At 34.6% G+C, this 24,331-nt stretch overlaps 1 protein-coding gene across 10 annotated transcripts in view; it reads left to right on the top strand.

The window, feature by feature from the left end:
• UBE3A (ubiquitin protein ligase E3A) overlaps nucleotides 1-24,331 on the top strand; it is a 92,128-nt gene that overhangs the window by 4,783 nt on the left and 63,014 nt on the right. For 2 of the 10 annotated variants that reach the window (XM_042988290.1, XM_042988287.1), the window contains exons 2-5: nucleotides 12,785-12,848; nucleotides 14,970-15,089; nucleotides 16,564-16,776; nucleotides 18,285-18,329. The exons of 1 other annotated variant lie outside the window; for it this stretch is intronic. In XM_042988290.1, the coding sequence (XP_042844224.1) occupies nucleotides 16,625-16,776; nucleotides 18,285-18,329 (197 nt within the window). In that variant the 5' untranslated portion in view covers nucleotides 12,785-12,848; nucleotides 14,970-15,089; nucleotides 16,564-16,624. Of the gene's footprint in view, nucleotides 1-9,075; nucleotides 11,481-12,784; nucleotides 12,849-14,969; nucleotides 15,090-16,563; nucleotides 16,777-18,284; nucleotides 18,330-22,593; nucleotides 22,697-24,331 lie in introns of those variants that run through there. 7 more of the 10 variants (XM_042988291.1, XM_042988293.1, XM_042988288.1 and 4 more) reach the window with 6 other exon arrangements.

Below are 24,331 nucleotides of genomic sequence, written 5' to 3'. Positions count from 1 at the left end.
CAGGTCATTTATCTTTTAAAGCCTTTGTTCTGTTAACTTCTTTCAAGTGAAGGTGATACTTGCTTTGTCTGTTTCAAAGGATTGCTTTTCAGATGTGATCATTCTCAAAAAAGTGGAATAATAAAGTGACCTTGTATGATTTAGTGACTTGCCCTAAAAAACAAGTTGGTTAGTATTAAATAGGTGATTGGAACCTTGGTATATTTCCATGCTTTTCTCTATTAACATTTTTAATCTTTTCATAGAAGTATTATTTTGGAAAATGTTTAGTGTCTGAATTTATTTTAAATTTGTTAACTACATTTAAAATAAACAATAAATCTTAATAGTTAGTGATGTATTCAGTATTATTAATCCATAGTCCAACACCTTCTGTAATTTGCTTTACTTTTGACCTCTCCTGTTAATTTGATAAATGGCAAGTGAATCATAAGGTTGACCTCAAAGGAAAAATTTTGGAGACATAGATTCTTATTGGATAAGATTATGCGAGAAGTTCAATCCTAGGAAGTCTGTGGAATCTATAAGGCATCACATATGGATCATGGAAAAGAATCCTATGTAAGACTTTATTAAAGTCAACATCTATGCTATAATTAAAAGCATGAAGGTAGCATATGAACCCTGAACACTTACTATACAAGTAGGATAAAATGTTCTTTAAATGAAACTCTTGGCTGGGCAGAATGGAGCTTAATGTGGTAACTCTTAACAGTTCAGTGTGTTGCATACAGTACCCTTCTGAGGTCAGTTGAGGTTAGTCAAGCACAGATCCTTTTATATTATGAAAATAAAACATGAAAAAAATTTTTTGACCTGTTTCTTTGTGGTATGCAGGCTTAGAGCTCTTTGTTAGTTCTTAATGTGATGACTTCTGCCTCCTTTTATCAAAAGGGATACCTTATCCATTTCAAGCTTCTAATAGAGTTCTACTCTTGAATGTGAGAAGGTAGTCTTAGCATTTCTTTTGTGGACTGTAACCACTATCCTACCCATTTACTTTTATATTCTTTGTGATTCAGAACAAATTCTGACCCCCCCCCCCAATTCAGTATACAGACAGTATAGAGAATAATATAACAATCATGTATGTACCATTCAGACTGAACAAATGTCACATTTTGTCACTTCCTGGCTTCATCTTTAAAACTGGTCTTCTTTTTTTTCTTCTCAGATGATACTTCTAGCACTGCAGATACCACTACAGGAATTTCTTCATACTACTAACAAATTCTTTTATCAGATGTAAAGCATAATCCCATTCTTTGAAAGAGAAAGGATGAAATGCCCAGCAGTTATTTTTACATAAAGCTAATGGGTCATAGGGAGACATATGGGTATTTTCAGCTGAATAATTACTTCAGTATTTTTTTCTTAGGGGTTCTATTTATTGTGCCTCTTTGTGTGTATACGTGCCAATATTGATAACCTTATAGTGTGCCGTAAACAAGGATATTAAATATTTACCTTTGCTAAATATTTAAAGTTTTTGTTTTAGGAATTAAAAAAAATACATGTCTTTTGAGCACCTGTTTTATGTGATAAATCCCATTTAACACAAAGAGTAATTGGGTAACATTTCTCTTCTAGTTTTCTGAAGTGAGCTGACAATGCATCATGTTGAATATTGGTTATAGAAACTATGCTGTTCAAGATGTTCTAAATTTAGAGTTTCTTACAAAAAATGAAAAGTTTCTTTCTGTAGCTACTTAAGCTGCTTCATTTATATTCCATTTTTTACACATTTTGTTATGTTTGTGACATACTGCTATAGACTAAATGTTTATGTCCTCCCAAATTTATGTGTTGGAATTGTCACACCCAGTGTAATGGTATTAGGATCTGACGCCTTCTGGAGGTGATTAGATCATTAGAGTAGAGCCCTCACTAATGGGGTGACTTATAAAAGATTTCAAGGAATTCCCTTGCCTTTTCCATAGGAGGACCCAGCTAGAAGACAGCTGTCTGTGAATCAGGAATCTAGTTCTTCCCAGACATAAAATCTGCCAGCACCCTGATATTGGGCTTCTTAGACTCCAGAAATGTAAGAAATTTCTGTTTACAAGCCACCCAGTCTGTGGTATCTTGTTTTAGCAGCCCAAAATGGACTAGGACACATTAAACATGTTTAAAGAGCAGAAAAGGAAAATAGAAAATTAAATGGATCAAAGTTTGGCAGCGAAGGTAGGGATGTACTGTGCTTGACAGGATGGAAGCGCTTAAAAGTTGACTATAGTGTTGAAATGAGACCTCTTAAGTAGAATATGTTTAAAAAAAAAATGAGCTAACTTTAGTCTTGCATACACATAAAACTAGATTTTTGCATTTCAGGTATTATTGTATATTCTTTTAATTCCATGATTGCCCAGTGTATTGTATTTCAGATTATCTTCAAAATGAAAAAGTAAGGTCCTATGGTCTCATTTATCTCAGTAGGGAGTCCGTTTACTCACCCTAAAATTCCTCTTCCATCTTTTGGGCTAGATGAAAGGCAAGGAGGGGTGAACTTAAAAATAGACGGGTCTCAACAGGATAATAGGTAAGTCACTTATCTCAACGGAAATTAAATCATTTCTTTGCTCCTGGATTGAAGATTCTATGAGAACAATAAACATTTTTTCACGTGCAGTTTTATGTATTTGTAAGTGCTTAATGAGTGAACTGCTTTCTTTTTAGTTTAGAACTACTTTTGGATATCTGCTGTGGGCTGATGAACTAAGTTTAATCAGGAACAAAATCCTCTAGGCTTCAGAACTTTAAATAATTTTAAGTAATGATAGGACTAGGGGTCAGTCTGGACAGTAGACTAAAGACCTGCCTATACTGCAGTCCCACTTTACTGCTGATGCCTGTGCTGTATTTGACAGGGTTTCCTAGGAGGGGTGTGTTTGTGTTCTCGATATTTCTAGCTGACATCAGATGCTGAGAAATTAAGGCTGCACTGTAGCCTACAAGTTTCTTTCTCTTAAGTGATCAAGATTTAATTCCCCAAAGTGCTATTTTAGACATGTTTAAAATTGCTGTGACTACAATAGTATTTATTTTCTATTCTGATATCGTTCCTTTTATAAAGTAAGTAGGTTAGGTTAGATTGTTTACAAAGTAATGATGAGTTTACAAAGTATTTAAAACTTACAGTAAATGATATAGCAAATACTCATTCGAACACTATCCAGAATTATAAATTCGACCACTTTTGATTCTTTGGGAAGTAAATGCAGTCTTATGTATGCACTTAGAGCAACACCCTCCCAATCTTTCCCAGTTCTATTACCCTCTCTCCACTTAAGGTAATAACTATCCTGAGGTTCTTGAGTATACTTCATATTCTTGTGTATACTTCTGTATCCATGTACATGTATCCATAAGTGATCTATACAGTGTTTTATGTTTAAAATTTTTACAAAATGGTACTGTATTGAACATAATCTTTCATCAGCTTCCTTTTAAAAAAATACTTAGCATTTTTTGAGATCTATATGTTAGTGCATATAGGTCTAATATATTCAAATTGCTGTATGGTACTCCATTGTATGGATATATAAAATGTATGTATTTCACTGTTGATGGATATTTTGAGTTATTTTCTTTTCTGTTATTAATAATGCTGGAGTGATTGTTTCTTATACTTTTTTTGGGGGGGGGTGTAGGTGTTTGGGAAGATTCATTAAAGTGAAATTGCCTGGAATAGGTTGTGAATAACTTTAATTTTACTAGATATTACTAATTCTTCTTTAAAATCATTACGCCAATGTATACTTTACCAGCAGCATATGTGCAATTCATTTTCCAGCATCCTAGCCCATACTTGGGATTGTCACATTTTAAAATTTTAGCAAATTTGATGGATACGAAATGATACTTCATTTTAATTTGCATTTTCTTGATTATTAACTCTGGATGGTTGGTAAATGGCTATGAACTTTATTATTTTGGCTATGTTTTAAATATTTTATGAATTAAATGTTTTAAAAAGAGTGAGACATCATAACAGCATTTATGTTATGTAAAGGACCTTGGTGATCATCTCATTGAACCTTCTTACTTTACAGTGCAGCGGTGAAAGATAACAGAATAAGAATAAAATTACTTGTTGCCCATTGTGATATTCTCTTGTGTGATATAGAATCTCAACTTTGGATGTTAAAATCATGATCCTTTATGATTTGTATTTTTTGTTCAAGAAACCATCTTTTACGTTGTCTGCTAATAGTTGAGAGGTTTATATTGTTTGCTTTTTTTGCATTTAGGTCCAATGTGGGAGGGAGTTAGGAATCAATTTTTTTTCACATAAGTTAATTGTTCCAACATTAAGTATTGATTCTCCATTATTTTTCTACTGTCATCTGTCATATGCTTGGGTTTGATTTTAGTTTGTTTTTTTTTTAATTTAATTTTTTGTCTTAATCTTTTTTAAACACCAGTACTACATTTTTTTTATTTCACATAGTTCTATATTAAGCTTTGAAATCTGGGATTCCAGGCCTCCCCTTTATTAATTTTCAGAACTATCTTGACTCTTAGACTTTCATTCTTTCATAACTTAAAACTATTTTATCAAATTCCTTTGGGGATATTATTTGGAATTGCATTGACTATACATGGTTTATCTTGCTATTTATTTGATTCTTCTGTATTTTGCAGTTTTCTTCATAAAGGCCTTTTACACATGCTTTATTAAATTTATTCCTGGTATATGATTAATTTTTTTTTTTGCAGTATAAATAGTATCCTTTTTATTTCATTTGATTATTGCTGGTATTGATTTTGTAACCATCAACTTGGATGAACTCCATCATTTCTGATTGTTTGTAATTCTTTTGGATTATTGTGAACAAATAATTCTGTCTTTTCAAGTGATTGTTTAAAAATAAGTCTTAACCTTGTTACTTTCTATTTAAAATTATGCTTTGGCTTTCCATTGCTTTTAGAATAAATCCAGAATCCTTTATTAGTCTAGGAAGTCTCACATAATCTAGATTCTTTCTCCTCCACAGCTGTATCTTTCTCCTCAGTCCCCATTGTTCAGAGCCATCTAACAGTACTGACCTTTGCAGTTTTTTGAGCTGTCTAACCTCTTTCTAGTGTCAAAGTCTTTGCCAGTGCATTTCAATTTTCCTGGAATACAGACAACAAATTTCACCTGTTCTTTAGGTCTCAGGGAATATTGCTAAATATTCCTAAATATTACTCTGGGAAGCCTTCCCTGAGAATCTCCTTGCACTCATTGGTTTTAGTGTTTCCTTGTATTGTGCTGTTTTTGAATCCTGCTTTTCCTGAGCAAGTACATAATCTCAAATTGCAATTAAATAAGTTCTTTACTCCTGACTTGATGACTCCATGATAAAAGTAAATGGTTCTCTATTTCATTTTATTTTATTTTATTTTATTTTATTTTATTTTATTTTATTTTATTTTAATTAATTTTACTTATTTAAAGATCTTATTTTTTTTAAAGTAATCTCTACACCCAACTTGGGGCTCAAATTTACAACCCTGGAGTAAAGAGTCTCATACTCCACCAACTAAGCCAGCCGGATGTCCTCCCCACCCCACCCCCCTTTTTTTTTATTGTATACTTTCAGGCATTTGTGCTGGGTGAATGAATGAATGTTCATGTACTGATTGATGTAAAAATACTACTCCAGTTGGTAACTGCTCAAAAGAATATAATTAGGCCACTTTGAGGTATTTTACTAGATATTAATAGAAAATTAAACATCTTCAACTTTTACATTTTATATCCTTCAAGTATAGTCTTTAGAACAATTTTCAATTTTTTTAACAGATGCAGATGTAATTAACATTATATGTAGTAAGCATTCTTAAAGGCACTTTGAAGTTAAATTAGAAGCCAGTGGTCTTTTGTTATCCTTGAATCAGATTTTATGAGTTTATTTTTTTTAAGTTTATTGTACTTATTTTGAGAGAGAGAGCTTGCGCAAGCAGGGGAGGGGAGAGAGAGAATCCCAAGCAGGGTCTGCACTGTCAGCATGGAGCCCAACAGGGGAGCTCCATCTCATGAACTGTGATTTGAGCTAAAATCCTGTCGCATGCTTAACCGACTAAGCTCCCCAGCGTGCCAGATACTTGAGTTTAGGTGCTACATTTGATATGCAGAGGAAATAATAAATGTGAAAGTATATGTTCATGATTATTTCAAGGAAAACCCACCTACCTTTAGTTATTTCAGTATCTTGTACTGTATGTCATTTTTTGGTGTGTGTGCATAAAATAGGCTGAAAGCATAATTCTAGGTTTAATTTTAGGTTAGACACTATATAAGATTGAACTCAAATGAACTATAGTGCAGAAAGAACCTGGAGGAAAATTTCACAATACTGTCTTTCGGACTATGTGTCACATTTGCTTCTATTTTCAGATCATAGAATTCTTGACCAGAATATGTGATTTATATTTAAAGCCAGGAAATTGAGATAAATCTGGTAATTTAGAATTTCTAAAAGATTTCCATAGATGACACTTGATCTACTCTTAACCCATGTAACAAAACACTTAAGTAAAGGTACCTTATTAGGGGGAAAATTGGCCAATCAGGAATGTACATTTTGTAGTTATTCAGGTAGGTAAATAAGCATAACTTATTTAATTTATGAACTGTTCACAGAACCCAAAGGGAGGGGAAGGCTAAATGCCATTAGAGAGTTCAGTTCTTTTCCAATACACAGTAATTGTGATCCCAGAGTTCTCCTACCTACTCCTCTGTATAACTGTACAACCTAGATTTGCAGCATAGTATCAATTTCAAATATTGGGTTAGGTTATTTTCATAAATCATAAAACCAAGAATTCTAACATTTCTGTATTTCCAGAAAGCCACTTGTATTTCCTGGTTGGTTTTCCCATCCCCCCTTTAAATATTGGTGCATAGAATTATTTTTGAGAGTGAGCAAATGCAGGTAGATAAAGTTTTAGGTATAAAAATAAGTGAAAGTCTCTTCTCTTCTTAACTTATTCTAAAATATAACAGCTGTTAAATGTTAGTGTAGAATAATATAAAATTGCCTGGCAAATGCCAAACAAATATATTTGTAAAATTATAGATACATGTAGCTTTTTTCTTTTGAGAGGTTTCTTAAAAAAAAACAACCATATATTTTTTATAATTCCCAACTTTATTGAGATATAATTCACATGCCATATAATTCATCTTTTTAAAGCATATAATTCAGTTTTAGTAATAACTGTATTTAGTATATTTGGGTTTTAGTATATTCAGTTGTACAACCACCAGCGCTAATTTTAGAACCTTTTTATTATCCCAAAAAGAAACTGTACCTGTTAGTAGTCATTCCCTATTCTCCTGTCCTCCATCCTCTGGCAACCATTAATCTGATTTCTTTCTATATGGATTTGTCTGTTCTGGACATCTCATATATGTGGAATCATAAAATATGTGCCCTTTAATGTATGACTTCTTTTACACAGTATTATATTTTCAGGTTTCACTCATGTAGCATATAACAGCACTTCATTCTTTTTTTATGGCTGAATAATATGCTATGAATATATGCACTGTTTATTCAGTTAGTTGATAACTATTTGGATTGTTTCCACTTTATGGTTATTATGAATCAAGTTGCCATGAACACTCATATATAGGCTTTTGTGTGGACATATATATTCAGCTCTGTTGGGTATACATCTAGAAGTGAAACTGCTGGGTCATAGGGTATCTATGTTTAACATTTTAGGCTGCCAAAATCCTCCAAAGTGGCTGCACCATTTTACAGTTGAATCAGCAGTGTATGCAGGTTCTTTCTGATAGCACTACTTCCATTCATTGTCCCTTTATCTTAGTAATTTTTATGGGTGTGAAGGTATCTCTTTGTGGTTTTGATTTGCATTTGCTTAATGACTAATGATGATAGAAACATGTCATGTGCTGATTGGCCCTCTTTGGGGGTGGATCTGCACAAATCCTTTGCTATTTTTTAATTGGGACTTTTTTTTTTTTTTTTTTGAGAGAGCTTCTATATACGAGAGTGGGGGAATGGCAGAAAAAGGGAGAGGGAAAATCCCAAGCAGGCTGCACGCTGTTAGTTAAGCTCAGAGCCCCATGTGGGGCTCGATCTCATGAAATGTGAGATCATGACCTGAGCTGAAATCAAGTCAGCCGCTTAACTGACTTAGCCACCCAGGTGCCCTTTTCTATTGTGTTTTAAGTATTCTTTATATGTTCTGGATACAAGTCTCTTATCAGATACATGATTTTCAAATATTTCTCCACATTCTGTGGGTTTTCTTTTCACTTTTATGATTGTTATCTTGAAGCACCCAAGTTTTAAATGTCTGGTTTATGAAATTTTATTTTGTTGTCTTTGGTGTTGTTATTTAAGAAACCATTGCCTAATCTAAAGGTTATAAGGATTTATGCCTACTTTCTTCTAAGAGTTTTGTAGTTTTAGCTCTGTATTTAAGTCTGTCATCTGTTTTGAGTTAATTTTTTGTATATGGTTTTGTTTAGATTTAGGTCTGTATTGCATTTGGCATGTCCTTGGATATTGTGTACAAATATTTACCTTTTATTTTTTTTCCACTTGGGTAGACAATTCTCTAGATCAGTTAAGGGATCCTTTCTTCACTGATTTAAAATGCCACCTTTTTATATGCTACATTTTCATAAACCAAAAAAAGTTTATTGAAGTATAATTTATATCCAATATATGCCCATTTTTAAGTGTACAGTTTGATGTATTTTCATGCATATATGTCCTGTAACTGCTACCACAGTTAAGAACTAGAACATTTGAATTACTCCCCAAAAATGTTCTTTCTAGTCATTTCTCCGTTAGCTCCAGGTAACCATTGTCCTGCATATTAGTTTTGCCTCTTCTAGAGTTGCATATAAATGGTGTCATAAGTTATATATTTTTCTTTGTTTGGCTTTGTTCCTTTAGCAAGTATTTGAAATTCCTCCATTTTGTATTTATCACTTTTTGTTTGTTTTTTAGTGCAGTACAGCTATACCACAGTTTGCTTATTCATTTTTTTTTTTTTTTTTTTTTGGTGAACATTGAGATTTTTTCCAGCATTAGGCTGTTGTGAATAAACATACTCTTTGCGTGTCTTTTTGTGAACATGTTTTCATTTCTCCAGAGTAAAAACCTTAAATTGGAATTACTAGATCACATGACAAGTTTATGTTCAGATTTATAAAGAATTGTTTTCCAAATTGTTCTATCATTTTGCATTTGGCATTTGATATTTTCAAGTATCAGATGTTCTGATGGGTGTGTGGTGGTATCATATAGTTTCTTTTTCTGTACAGTAAAATGTACGTAAGATAAAATTCATTACTTTAACCATTTTTAAGTGTACAGATCAGTGGCATAAAGTATATTCATGTTGTTGTGCAGTCATCACTCTTACTCATCTCTGGAACTTTTTCATTGTCCCAAAGTCAGATTCTGTACCCATTAAACAGTAACTTTCCCCTGCTCCTGTTACCTTCTCCCTCCCTCCAGCCTTTAGTGACCACTGTTCTATTTTCTGTCTCTAAGAATTTGACTGTTCTAGCTACTTATGTAAGTGTAATCATACAATATCTATCCTTTTGCTTCTGGCTTGTATCAGGTAGCATGATATATTCAAGGCTTACTCATGTTACAGCATGTATCAGATTTTCCTTTTTAGGGCTGAATAGTATTTCATTGTATGTAAAGATACCACAATTTGTTTAACATTCATTCACTGGACACTTGGGTTGCTTCCTTCTTTTGGCTGTTACAGATAATGCTGCTGTGAATATGGATGTACAAATGTTTCTTCAAGTCCTTGCTTTCAGTTCTTATATTTTTGGTTCTTGGGTACCTACTGAGGAATGGTATTATTGGGTCATAGGGTGCTTCTGTGGTTTTTTGCCTTCCCTGTTTTTCCAGATTGTCAGAACTCTATATGCACTTACCATATCTTGTTCTCCTTTACAACACAATTATGTATTACAATTACATTATTTATTGTGGTTTTTATTATTTGTGCCCCTTTTGCCCATCACGTGAGGACAAGAGATTATGTCTAGTTTCTTTACCACTGTGTCTTTATCCACTTGATGTGCACTCAAACTCTAATACACTTTTTTTATTGAGATGTAATTGATGTATAACATTGTATTAGTTTCAGCTAGCAGACATTTTTTGAATGAATACGAATTTGAACATTAACAAGTTTCAACCCACACCGTGGTTATGCTAAATAAAAATGAGAGGAAGAAAATAAAGAGTGGCAGCAATTTTTTCATTCTGTGTCTGGAAGGACAGCAGGATTAGGCATGTTGGAGTGATTTTTTGGGAAATAATGGAGTTTGATTATATGCTAATGATACTTCAGGCGTGCATGTGTATCAGTGGTAATTGAGAGTAGCAGGCTTATTACAACTTGAGAGATAGAGACTTAAAGATATAGAGTTGGGTCCAAAGTATAGGGGTGCTATAGAAATGGATGGCATTGCACAGAGAATTAATTTAGGTTAAGAAAAGGGGCTAGTGCAAGAAACTTGAGTGGCCAAGAATGAGGGGTAGGAAGATGAACTAGAAGAAGACCTAGTTGCTGTCACAGGTAGAAGAATATATAGGTGGGTACAGCATTATGGAAGCCAGGGAAGGTGAGTACTGGTGTGAAGTGCTGCAGAAATAAAATAGGATTAGAGGCCACAGGATTTAGAATACACAGGAATGATGATGACTTCTGTAAGAAAAATGTCAGTAGGTGGACGGTTTTGTGTGTAAGCAGCTGAGATCATTAATAATGGTTTTCAGGTCTTTCCAGCAGTTAAAAGGGAAGAAAATAAGGAACTGGTACTCAGGGGTTAATAGAGTTGAGGGGATTATGTGGAGATTATGGGATGAAAGCAGTATTTAAACATTTTGTTCTAACAACAGAATGGATGAGGACAGTCTTTGGTCAGTTGTAAGATTTATAAATTTACAAAGCTTAAGAGTTTCGACGAGTAGCTTTACCCATAAATTTAAGACATCATAACCATTGTTCAAAGAAGTGCTGAGGGAACACAACAAAAAAACGATAGAAAAGGTAGTCTGTGAAATTAAGTTTTGACCTAGGTTAGAAGGAAATGAAGGAAATAGGCTATTGAAGAGATGAAGGACATAACAAATGTAATAATATATAGACATATGTATGTATGTGGTGTGCATATATAGAGTGTGAGAGTTAACAGATGGACCATTTTAAGAGTAAAGGAAAATGTTAGAGGGGCAGATGAATGTAGATGGATAAAGGGTAGATTACATTTTTATTCTTAGATTATTAGACTGGGCTTTCTGGAGAGGGACACAGATATAAATAAAATAAAGGCACTAAGTCTTGTATTAGAGTTCTAATGGTTAAATTTACAGAGACTACCTAACATTTCTGGGGCTTACAGTTTCTCTTATCCTGTATCACTCTAGATTTGATGATATATTTTCCTATGATTATGTGTTCCAATCTTCTAAAGCAAGGTATTTCACATTTGGATCTGTGTATCACCTGAAATGTATATTAAAAATGCAGATTCATGCACCCCCACTTTATGCATCGAATCACAGTCTGAAAGTAAAGGTCAAATACCCATTTTTTGCAGATTTCTCTAGTGGAGTCTATTTTGAATACATTGAGACTTGGTTCTCTAAGATCTTAAAACTTGGTTAATTTAAAAAATATATGCTGTGTATTCATTTTCTACCATCAACCTATAACACTGGGTGGGTGTTTTTTTTGTTTTTGTTTGTGATTTTTTAGTGTATTTATTTTGAGAGAGCACAAGTGAGCAGGGGAGGGGCAAAGAGAGGTAGAGAGAATCCCAATAAGGCCCTGCACTGGTATCCAGGAGCCTGATGTGGGCCTTGATCCCACAAACTGTGAGATCAGGACCTCAGCCAAAATCATTGGATGATTAACTGAATGAGTCACCCTGGCCTGCCCCACCCCTACTTCCTGTGGTTTTCCTAATCTTTGGGAGTTGGTTTCTTCATATATGATCAAAGGAAATGATTTAAAAGACTGCAGTTCTTATTCCACTGAGAAATGCAAAAGAGTTAAGAATTTACAGTGATTATTTGGGTACATGTTTTAAGCTCAGAATTTGGTTTTTGATGGGTCAAGGTATTATTTTTTTTGATGAGTTAAGTTTTGATAGACATGTTACATGTTTGATTTAGGAAATAATCGTTGCTGCCATGTGTTGAGCTCCTTTTTTGTGCCAGGTAGCATTGTCCTACATACTTATAAAACATTTTCTCTAAAACTCACAATAACCTGATGCCTGAGACTCAGATATGAAAGAACCTGCCCAAGGCTGCAAATCTAGGGGGTAGTGGACGGATGCTTGTAAATATACCTAACATAGCAGATGCTCATAATATGTTAAGATGCTACATATTATGAGCATCTGCTATGTTAGGTACATTTGTTTACCTATAGCTAAATTGCTATAGGTATCTGAAGGAATTAGAGGCATACAGTCAAACAGTTTCCATGTATTTTCAGCCCTTTTGGAGGGAGGGAAGAGTAAAGAAATGGCAGACTCTAAGCTCTGTGGATGAATATAGGAAACATGGCTCTGCCAGAGGAAAGCAGTCAGGCAACAGGGCCTGTCTAACCACCCTTGCATGCAGCCTGGCAACAGCATTAGGGACACTTGTCTCTTGGTATGTTTTTGGATATTCATAAACATTACAAAAAATGAATTTTGGGGAAGATTTTTTTTTTTAGTTTATCCAGTTGTCTATGTGAAAAGAATTGAGTGAGGTGTTTTATATTTTAGGTTAAAAATCTGTAAGAACCTGATTTTACAATTCACCAGCTCCTCAGAAGTTTGGCGAAATATGGTATGTTTCTGTTTTATTTTTTGGAATTCAAAATGCATGCATATCTTAATGTCATAGTTAGAATAAGGACAAACATTTTCAGCAAATTTGGGTGCCTGCTATTTTTAAAGCATTGTGCTAGGTGGTAAATCACTATGCTACCAGGTAGACTATAAGGGACAGAAATGAGATTCTGAAAGAAATTAGAAGAGGTTAGTATGCTGTGAAAAGTGAAATCTTATGCATGAGAAGATTGAAGGGGACAGGTTTGGCTGTTAAGTTGTGAGTTAATAATAGCTTCCATTTGTTAAGCTCTTACTATGTGCCAGGCACTGTTCTGAGCAGTTTAATATATATTGGTTTGTGCATCCTCAGGACAGCCCTCTGAAATAGACACTACTATTGTCTTCTCTCTATGAATGAAATGAGGCTCAGAATGGTTAAACAACTTGCCCAAGAGTTGCCATCTAGTAAGTGACCAAACAAGGACTTGAATCTAGATTGGCTCTGGACCCTATTTGTGCTCTGTTAAACACTGGACCTCATATAAAAGCGGACCAGTAGAGAGAACTTGGCTCAGTAAAATACACATAGCTCTTTAATGAATTAATTTACCTCAGTTGATCACTCGAGGTATTTTAACTTTCTCATATATTATGTTTACAGGTTGGAAAGTTAGACTTCTTTGGGGGTTCTGAAATCAGAGGGAACCCAAGAGGGAACATTGTTCATTTCAGGGACGCCATTGCCTTTTTCTCATGTAAACTCAGGAATGTTCTAGGCTCTCATAAGGAGACAGGTAGCTATGATAGGGAAATCTGGAAAATTGGATTGTTTTGTCCAGGGCATATAAGTCCCATATATTTGGAGTTCCCTAAAGTTACTTGTATATACTAAGGCCAACCCTCACCCTTATCTGAATTTGAAGCCCAAGTTCATAGGCTGCTGTAGAGGTATGGACTCAAGATTGATATTTCAACTCTTCTCTTGGTGTTCTCAGATACCTTACTATTTTATATTGGGTTCTGGGTCCATGCTGGTAACCACCTTCTGTGGTTGTTTGTTGCTACTTTGGAGAGGTGTCAACTATCAAGGGTATTTTTTCCTCCCTCTTAATTTTCTCATTTTTCCTTAGTTCACTTTTTGGATTTGGCCTGGATATACAGTTTGGTAGGGAAATCAAACAGAGGAAAAACTAGTTGCACAAAATGAGTTCTCAATACAGGGATATTTCAGATGTATGTCTTTGCCAGAACTATATAGGATTAGGATGCCTGATAAATTTGAACCATGACAATCAAGAAAGTTGTGCTAAAGCCAAGTAAGGGGATCAAAAGATACTAGGTTGAGGGAGGAGAACATGTTTTTGTATCTTGCCAGTCTCTTTTATGGAATTGAATATTAGTGGATTTATGGCTGAGAAAGAATAGAACGCTTTTTCATGGAGTACCCAAGGGGTTTGGGCTGTTAGATTACCCTACTTAATGTAGAGTAAGTAGGACTAGACTTTGGGTGTGTGTGTGTGTGTGTGTGTGTGTGTGTGTGTGTGTGTGACCATTAAGCATTTGACTACCTGGAAAACTCTATGACTGTTAGTCTGATTTAAACAGTTGCCATAATAGTGGGATCTCAATCCATATTCTGAATCTTTGCATATACTGAAGTTAGGAAACTCTGTATAGTAAAAACTAAATCAAACCAAAAAATTCTAACCCTGGATAGGAAGTCAGTAGATCTGAGTTTTAATCCTAGCTTCAACACTAATTCTAAAATCTTGGGCAAGTCAATTAATCACTCTAAGTCTGCTTAATTTGTTTTGGTTTTTGTTTTTTCCTTAAATTCTTATTATAGTATCTGCCCTGATTAGGTAGAGCTGAAGTTGTCCTGAAGTCTCAAACAAGACACTGTTGACCAAAGTGCTGTGTAAACTGTAACACTCTGTAAAAATACACACTTTATCAAGTGAAGAGATCATTTAAGGAAAGAAAATCTGGAAAATAGTCCTTAAAAACATTTCTATAATAATTACTCTTCTGATGAATGTTGAATTGACACCTGATTTGAAGCTTTGAAGATAAGTTTTTGAACGGTGAATTGGATTTATATTAAGTGTTCTAACTAAAGATTTGTTTAATTTATTAGAGTTATTAAACCTACGCTCAGATCAAGTTAGCAGCTAGACTGGTGTGACTACCTGTTTTTAATCAGTGACTCAAAGCTGTGATCACCCTGATGTCACCGAATGGCCACAGCTTGTAAAAGGTAATTTTGAATGTTATTTTACAGCCTTTAAAAGGCTGTTATTATAAAGTAAAATATGTTTTGTAAGAAATGAAGAAAATTATAGTTGGCAGGAATAGTGCAAATAGTAGAGCTTAAGTGGTAATGTGCTTCTCCATTTAAATATCCTTCCTAAAATATTTTATGCTTCTCCCGACCCCAGATCTATCTATAAGTAAACAAGAAAGTATTTCTCAAAAATTTCATGTTTTTAAATAAACCTGTTTGAACATTATAAAAACTATAAAAAAAATTCTCAGTGTGCATTTTAAGATGTGCCTTTTATGTGGTAAGAGTTTTAACTAAAATACTAGAAATTTTTACAACTTCAATAAAACTGGTATAATTTTCTCTCCTAGATAGTTATCGTGGAGGTAAAAGGAGTGGCTTGCTGGCTGGACAAGCTGCACCCATTATTATTGGAAGTGAGCCTCCATTTGAATGTTCTGGCTCATGCTGCACTATCTAGATTAGTAGGCATTTTGTGATCAGTTTTCTGTGATCCAAATCAAGACCTAAAATTGAGACTCTTCCAAGATTTATTTTTTATTTTCTAATGTTACTTATTGTTTATTTTAAAGTGTCTTTTCTGGTTTGTTATTCTGACAAACTAGGTTAACTTAAGTCAGTACTTTTTCTTTTTTCTCCCCATTGATAATATCCTGAACATGTACTAGATCCTTACTTCCAAAAACTTGACAGTAATGAATAAAAATGCTTTAGTGGCCAAAGTAAAGCTTGGAAACTAATGCTAGATGTTAGATATTTCATAGTTTGAGAGTCAGAATCATAATTTTAGGACTTTTTTTGGTAAATTATTTAGAATATTACAGAAATATAAGCAGAATGACTAGAAGTTTATTCAGACATATACTGTTATTACTCATTGCAAGAAAAGCGTTTGCTAGTTCTGTGTATATTCACTTTTCTCTTAATTAAAAAACCATTTCCATTTTGAGTAGAAAACAATTTGGGCTAACCATGTTTAAGAGACTGAGGATAGATCTGTTTTTGGGTAATACTCTTTCAATCCTTTCTTATTCTTTTGTCCTGTTAGACCGAATTGGTTTAAATTGCTTGGTTTGACTATAAATGGTTTTTAGTAGCTCACTTGAATATGTATTAACTATATAATAATTTGCTGACAGTTTGATGCTAATGTTTACATATTCTCTTGTTTAGGGAACAGAGATTGGAAAACAGAGTGTAGTTACCATTTGATGATGTATTTAACGTCTATCTCATTTCTCAAAACTTTGCAGCAGTTATATATTGTGCTTCTAAGACTCGAATTTGTTTTCCTTCTTGCTTGTGTCTTACCTTTTTGCAGTAGTATTTTAATTTTCCTGTCATTGTGTCCTCATTTTTTTCCCTCTCTCTTTCTCTTTCCCTGTTAATTTTGAAAGTTTTGCCGCCTACGTGTTTGAAAGCTTCTAATCTGCCTCTCTTCCCTTAGTGCCAGCAGGTTTATTTTTTGTTTTGCAAGCCTGCTCTGCCTCCTTACAGTATGACATCTGATGCTGGAGGGTCGCACTTTCAAAAATGAGTCAGCTGGTACATGGGGTTATCATCAGTTTTTAGCTCTTCTGTCTGAGACATACAAACAAGTTTGGAAGCAATCTTGGGGTACTTACCCACAAGGCTGGTGGAGACCAGGTGTGTCACAAAGGTGATTTGCTTGCTCCCTGGGGGAGAGGGTGGAGTGAAATTTTTGCATTTGTGTCAGTGCCAAGTCACTGCCACCTCCAGCATGCCCCAATGTTTAGTTCTAATATAACTTTGTGCAAAATTGAAAATGTAAATATACTGCAAAGAGGAGCTAAAATATTTGAGCTGCTGGAGTCTTTTTTTTTTTTTTTTTTTTTTTTTTTGGCATTCTTGTCCTTGGACTCTGAATGAACTACAGTGAGGGGTAATTTTGAAAGTCTGGTAAAGAAGTGAGATTTTTAAAAGCTAAGAAATGTGGAAAACTGTTCATTTTTGTTGTTTTTTTCTTTTTCTTTCTTTTCTTTTTTTATTTTGCTGGTGGCTCTGAATTTAAGATTCTTTTGTTAAAGTTCAGAATTAGAAATTTCAAGTCAGTGATAAATTCACAAATCAAGTCCTTATAATGTCATTTTAGATATTTAGCTTTTGATCTCTAAAAATCTTGAGAATTTGAATGTTAGAAATCAATATTATGTTGATTCACCTTAGTATACACTGACCAATAGTGTTGATGAAACTGAATAGGATCACAGGAATTTATTTTTTTAACAGCATGGTGGGAATAGGCAAAATTGATTCATATCTCAAAATGAAAATAAAATACTTTTTGGTGTAACTGGCAACTATTTATAACTGAAGTCAGTTCACAGTTATCGGTAGTAAAATTTTAATATCCCCAGTTGGTACACTTTTGATACGTAGTGCATCTTGCCAGTGTATTTTCAGGGAAAGTTAATTTCATTGTTAAACCAAGATAATCATGATTAGAATGGTAAATCTGACTTAAAGTGTCTCAAAATTCCCAAGGCTATTAGATTTAAATTTAAATTATCTAGAGCAGAAGTTGGCAAACTTTTTCTTAATGGGCCAGATAATAAATACTTAGGCTTTGTGGGCTATATATCCTTATCAGAGTTTCTCAGCTCTGCTCTTGTAGTGTTTTGAAAGCAGCCATAGACAATATGTAAATGAATGAGTGTGGCTGTATTCCAATAAAATTGTACAACAATAGGCGCCTGGCCCAGGCCTTAGTTTGTTGTCCGAGGAAATAGTTTGCTGACCCCTGATCTAAATATAGTTTGGGACTGTGAATACCAGTGAATACTTTTGATATTATGGATAACTAGTAGTTGGCTGTAGAAAGTTTCGTAGTTGTATGTTTTTATTATAAATATTGACTTTGTGAATAATTATGTTTTATTATACTGCTTTGTATGTTGGTATCTAAATATAGTGTTTACAGTTTTCCTTAAAAACAATGTGCTGACTTTTTTATTAGTCCAGCTTTTATAATAAATGTGTTGAATGGCAGTCTGACTTGATCGCTTTTTTCTTCTGTTGAAATCTTTAGTTACTTTTAAAACTGTTAACAATTAAATCTTGTTTTCAAATTTGTCTTCTAAAATAACATGTCTGCCCTTTTTGGAATATGGAATATTCTGCTTAACTTTCCTCAATTGCATTTTACAGATCGCCAGGAGAACCTCAGTCTGACAACATCGAAGCTAGCCGAATGTAAGTGTAACTTGGTTGAGGCTATGGTGTTTTTTAAGTTAACCTAGATTGCTTTAAAGGTGTCATGTTATTTGACAATAATTTCCAGTTATAAGAGACTAATACATTAAAAAATAAATTGGGAGAGAGGACTGTGCCTACTATTTTTCCTACCAAATAAATACCTCTAAACTTTGGTAACATGGTACTAGATTTCTACTTTTAAGTGGATAATTGTATACTCCTGTATTGTAATGTCTTTTTGGTCACCTAGAAGTTGTGGAGAAATAGAGAGGGGAAAGAGTCAGGTTAACAATCACTTATTAAATACTCACTATGTATAAAGCAGCTGGTGATGCTGGATGCATAATAATTAGTCCCTAACCCAGATAATTTTACAGTGTACCTAGTAGAAAGACATAGAAGCAAATCATCTTTTTGGTAGAGTTATACTGAGGATGCAACAGGAACATTAAGGAATACTGTGTTACCTAGGTATTCAAAAGGAACCTAAACCAGGTGGCAGGGAAATAGGGGTGGCCAGGGAAGGCGAAATTAAATCTTGAAGTGTAACTGGAACTTAGGTAGCCAGAAGCATAGTCAGAATTGTTCTAGGCAGAAGCATGGGTAAAGTTATAAAGCTGCATAGTGAGTGTAGGAAACAGTAGGCATTTGAGGATTTTTAGATCATAAGTAGGAAAGTGAAAAATAACACTTGATAGAAAGGGCCTTGCCAGCTATGTGAAGGGCCTTGGCCTGTCTCATATGTGGCATGTGCATATGTGAAGGGCCTTGGCCTGTATCTGGGAGTCAATAAAGAATTTGCTGAGGAAGAGGTAGTAACCTTGTTAGACAGGTTTTTAATAGTTTTGGCAGCAGAGAAACAGAATTGAAGTCTGTGGTGGCAGGTGACCAGGGCTTCAGCAGTTCAGTCAGTGACAGCCCTAAGAAGGGCAGTGAATAGGAATTCAAGATAACGTTCTCTGGATTTAAGAAAAGTATTTAGAAAGTGAAATAGTTAAGACCTCAGTGACTAGTTGTAAGAATTTAAGAAGTTTAAGGTAAGGTAACAGGAAGGTGGTAATTATTGAAGCAAGGTTTTTGAGATAGTAAGGGTTGAAATGAAGTATATAGGTATAGGGATTGCTTTGGAATAAGAGCAGAGACCCCTATCTTAAACTAGAAGAAAGATATAAAGATGGTTATGTAATGTTAAATGTGTTTGCAGATGAGAATAGGGGAAGTCAAGGTCTTTTTTTTTTAAGTTTATTTATTTTGAGAGGGAGGGGCAGAGAGAGAGGGAGAGAGAATCCCAATTGGAGTCCACTGACAGCACAGAGCCTGACATGGGCTCAATCCCATGAACCGTGAGATCCTGACCTGAGCCAGAATCAAGAGTCAGATGCTTAACTGACTGAGCCACCAAGGTGCCCCAGTCAAAGGTCATTTTTACTTGGAGTATTTTCTCAGTAAATTTGTATAGGTCTGCTACACCACTGTTTATTTCTCCTTTGAGATGTTAGTAGACACTTCTTGAAAAGGAGGTTCAATTGTTGAATAAATTTGGGAACTACAGAATTAAACAGGTTTCTTTACTGAAAATAGTGGAATACTTTAAAGTGCTGATGTACATTGTGAATCTCCAAGAAGGGATTGTAAAATGTATTTCTCAAATTTATGTGTCCATGTAACGTTTTTCATCCTTTTTTTTTTGTGATAAAATACAGGTAACATTATTTTTTAAGTGCAATTCAGTGGTATTTAAGTACATTAATATTGTTGTGTAGATTCTCCACAACTCTGTGCATCTTGCAATGCTGAAACTATATCCTTTAAACAATAACTCCCAATTTCTCCTTCTCCCCACCTCCTGGCAACCATCATTCTACTTTCTATTTTGACTACTCTGTTTCATATAAGTGGAATTATTTATATTTGTCTTTTTGTGATGGCTTATTTCACTTAGCATAATGTTCTCAATCTTCATCCTGTTGTGGCATTTGTCAGAATTGTCTTCCTTTTTAAGGCTGAATAATATTCTGCTATATGTATATAACATTTTGTTTATCCTTTCACCCATTAATGGACACTTGGATTACTTTCATGACATGTTTAGGACAACACAGATATCTCTTTGAGACCCTGCTTTCAATTCTTTGGGCATATTCCCAGAAGTAGGCTTGTTGGATCATATGCTAATTCTTTAATTTTTTGAGGAACCTCTATACTTTTTTTTAATAATCTCATCAACACTTGTAACTATCTGTTTTTGATAATTGCCATCCTAATGCAGTTATTTTTTTATTCTAGTTTTGTGAGCATGAAACTTTCTAAGAAACATGTTTTAATAGGTTTTTGTGGAACACAGAGTTTGATTAGGGAATTTGAGAAGACTGTGCAAATTTGGAAAGTGTCTGGGCAGAATGGATGAAGAAGTAGACCAAATATTATTGAGTCTCATGCTACTGAGTGGTTAGTTGAGGTTAGGGAACATATACTTGGAGTTTAAAGAATTTCTTTAATAGCCAGAAAAGAGGCATGGTATTTCAAGGTTGGGTATTAGCAGAACAGATGGGACAGAATTACTAGTGGCATGTGCATAGGTTGTTAACACTGAAGTAAGTTGAATGTGTAAGTCTTTGGTGATGGCCATGATTGGATATATTGTGGTGCCAGACAGAGGTGTTAGGCTGGTTATAAAAAGCCTTGATAGGTCAGAGAGATAGTTTAGTGTAAGTGAAATTTTTATAAGGATAGATGATAATGATCAGGGGTTGGATATTTAATATGCCTACAGTAGTGATTGACATAGAGAGGAGGTGAAGGTTTCTGAAGAAAGTCAAGTAAGTATTTTGGGTAAGAGGGGGCTAAAGTGTTGGGGTAGATCATGAACACAGACATTGAAGTCAGCATGCCAGTGATATAAATGGGGGCAAAATAGAGCCTTTAGTATATGGGTATAATTTACCAGAGGAAACGTATTCAGGTAGATAATATGATTTTCAAATGTAAGTTGTATTTGTGTTGTGTTTATTTTGTTTTGATGGACATTGTTTTAAATACAAGGAATTAGAAGAATAATAGTGGATTTACGGGTTTTAGTTGTTTATGGAATCCTCACATAAAAGGGATGCAAGATAAGCAGTGCCTTTTGGGGTAAAACCAGGCTTTAGTGAAAGCTAAGAGGTTGAGGAACCATTATATAAAGCAGTTGAAGATTAGGGACAACCTGTATTATAAATATTTTTCTAGAGATCTTAGTAGAGTAGATTAATGGGATGAATCAATAGTAAAGAATAGAAAACAGTAGATGAAGCTTGGCATTTTGTAGTAAAAATGAAGGATAGCAAGAATGTGAAACATGGTAAGATATGTGTCACAAGATTCCAGATGAAACTCTGGTACTCAGTTCTGGTTGAGTTCAGCAAGCTGCCGTACTGTTTAACTTGATCATATTAAGGTAGAATAGCTGGGAATTAGACCTAACATGATGTCTTGATAACGGCGTCTAAGCTTCCAGATATAATCGTTGTAATACAGCTCTGTCTTCGTGTCCATCCCCATTTCATAAATTACTATACCTGTGGAAGCTATAACCAGACAGTGGTTTAGTAAAGTGAGTAGGTCCAGTTTATTCTACCAAAATTGTATGAGTTTTGATGTACAAAATAGATAATGAAGGATTGTTGGTTTTACCTAAGAATTATCCTAGGATCTTTGAATAATGGCAACATCTTGAAGAATGATTTTTTGGGGGGCAATTGGAGACACATTTACATTTGGCATCCTTTACGGAACATCTTGGGTGCATTCTAAATGGTAATTATAAAATTAAAGAATATACCTAGTGTTGCCTATTCCCTAGGTTGCAGAAAAACAGTAAAAATCTTTAACAGTTGCATGCCATGCTATAGTTTAGCCTAGAAATAGAACTAACACAATAACCCAGATCTTTTTATCCAATTGTATGAATAGTCGCCCTGTATTTTTAAAAAATTCATATATACCACATAGTGGAATATTTTTGTACATATTAATTTAGACTCTAATTTTTTCTAATGATTACAAAGCAATTTCTAGCAACTTCAGAATTCTCATCCTTTGGTAGTTACTCTCCAACCCTATCTTCAGTGCTTAGGCTGCGCGTATGAGTGTATGACTAAGAAAATGGAACAAGGGTAACCATATCAACTGATTTATGGTTCCGTAATTGAAATAAATACTTAGTTTTCTGTAAATGTTGGTAGGACCCAGGTCTCAGGCCATCATTATTTTTTCTCTCCAGGTAAGAGCTCATATTTTCATCTCTAACTCTGACTTACCCTCTGAATTATAAACTCATATATCCAATAATTGAATGTCTGATTCTCAAACTTAACAAGTCCAAGGTAGGTCTTGATTTTCATCCTCTCAAAACTACTTTTCTTGTAATCTTTTTGCTACCTCAATTAGTAGGAAGTCTTTTTTTTTTCTTCCAGCTTATCGAAAACTTTGGAAGCATCTTTAATTTATCTTTGTCTTACTCAAGTTATCAGCAAATCATGTTGCCTCCATCTTGAAAATCTCTTAATTGTACCACTTTATTTACACCATTTCCACCTTATCATGCTGATTTAAAGCCAATATCTTGTGCCAGAAGAATGAAATTGTTTCCCTGGTAGTCTTGCAGCTTCCATCCTTGCCCCTTTCATTGTATTTTCTGGGTAGCAGCCAGAGTGATCTGTTTTAAATTGAAGTTAAACCACGTTATTTATGCTCAAAACTTTTCAGGGGCTTCCTATATGTCTCAGAGTAAAATCTGAAGATCTTCAAGCCCTGTACAAGCTTTCACTTTGTGTGGCCTTCCCATCTCTCTTGTTTATCTTTATATACACTGGCTTTATGATTTTGCCTTTAATGTTTTGTTGTTCTTGAGACTTGTGCCTGTTGGGGTGCCTGGGTGGCTCAGTCGGTTAAGCGTCCGACTTCAGCTCAGGTCATGATCTCGCGCTCTGTGAGTTCAAGCCCCGCATCAGGCTCTGTGCTGACAGCTCAGAGCCTGGAGCCTGTTTCAGATTGTGTGTCTTCCTCTCTCTGACCCTCCCCTGTTCATGCTCTGTCTCTCCCTGTCTCAAAAATAAATAAAACGTTAAAAAAAAATTAAAAAAAGAAAAAAGACTTGTGCCTGTTGTTTGCGACCCTTCTCTATGATATCCCCATGGCTTCCTTTCACTTGCCCCAGAGATCTCTGCTCAAATGATGTCTTATCAGAGGGGCCTTCCTTGACCAACTTCAACAAAGAATTGTCATGTTCTTTGTTTTCTGTTACCTTTACCCTGTTACATTTGTCATCTTGGGATTTAATGTCATTTGACTTAATTGATTTCATTGTTGTCTGACTCATTTAATACTAGTATGGAAGCCTAATGATAGAGTGCCTGGCCTGCAAGAGGTAATAAGTAAATAATATATGAAAGAGTGAAATTCTGAAGTTAATGCAAAATGTTTATTTCTGCCTTTTTAATTCCCTTGCAGAAGTGTTGGAAGAATTTTCTGGGATCAGTTTATGTGGAAATAACTGATATATATTTGAGAACTTATTTATGTAGTAGCACCTGACATCTTGAGCACTTAGCATATGATAAACCACTGTGCTCAGTACTCCACATGCATTCTGTCATTTGATAATAAAAGTGAGCCTTCTTAAAACACAAACAATAACCAAAATATTTATTTCTATAGGTATGTAAAGTTTAATTTCGTGAATTTGCATTTTATTTATTTATTGACATATAGTTGATGCATAGCGATACACTAGATTCAGGTATACAACATAGTGATTCAGCAACTCTGCATTATGCCATGCTCACCAGAAGCATAGCTGCCATATGTCACCATACAACACTATTACAGAACTATTGACTATATTCCTTATATTGTACCTTTCATCCCTGTGACTTATTCTGTAACTGGAAGCCTGTACCTCCCATTCTTCTTCACCCATTTTTCCCCTCTCACCCACCCCTCTGGCAGCCACTAGTTCT

Source organism: Panthera tigris, chromosome B3, assembly GCF_018350195.1.
Source record: "Panthera tigris isolate Pti1 chromosome B3, P.tigris_Pti1_mat1.1, whole genome shotgun sequence".
NCBI classification, from domain to species: Eukaryota; Metazoa; Chordata; class Mammalia; order Carnivora; family Felidae; genus Panthera; species Panthera tigris.
This window is presented reverse-complemented; position numbering and strand designations above follow the sequence as displayed.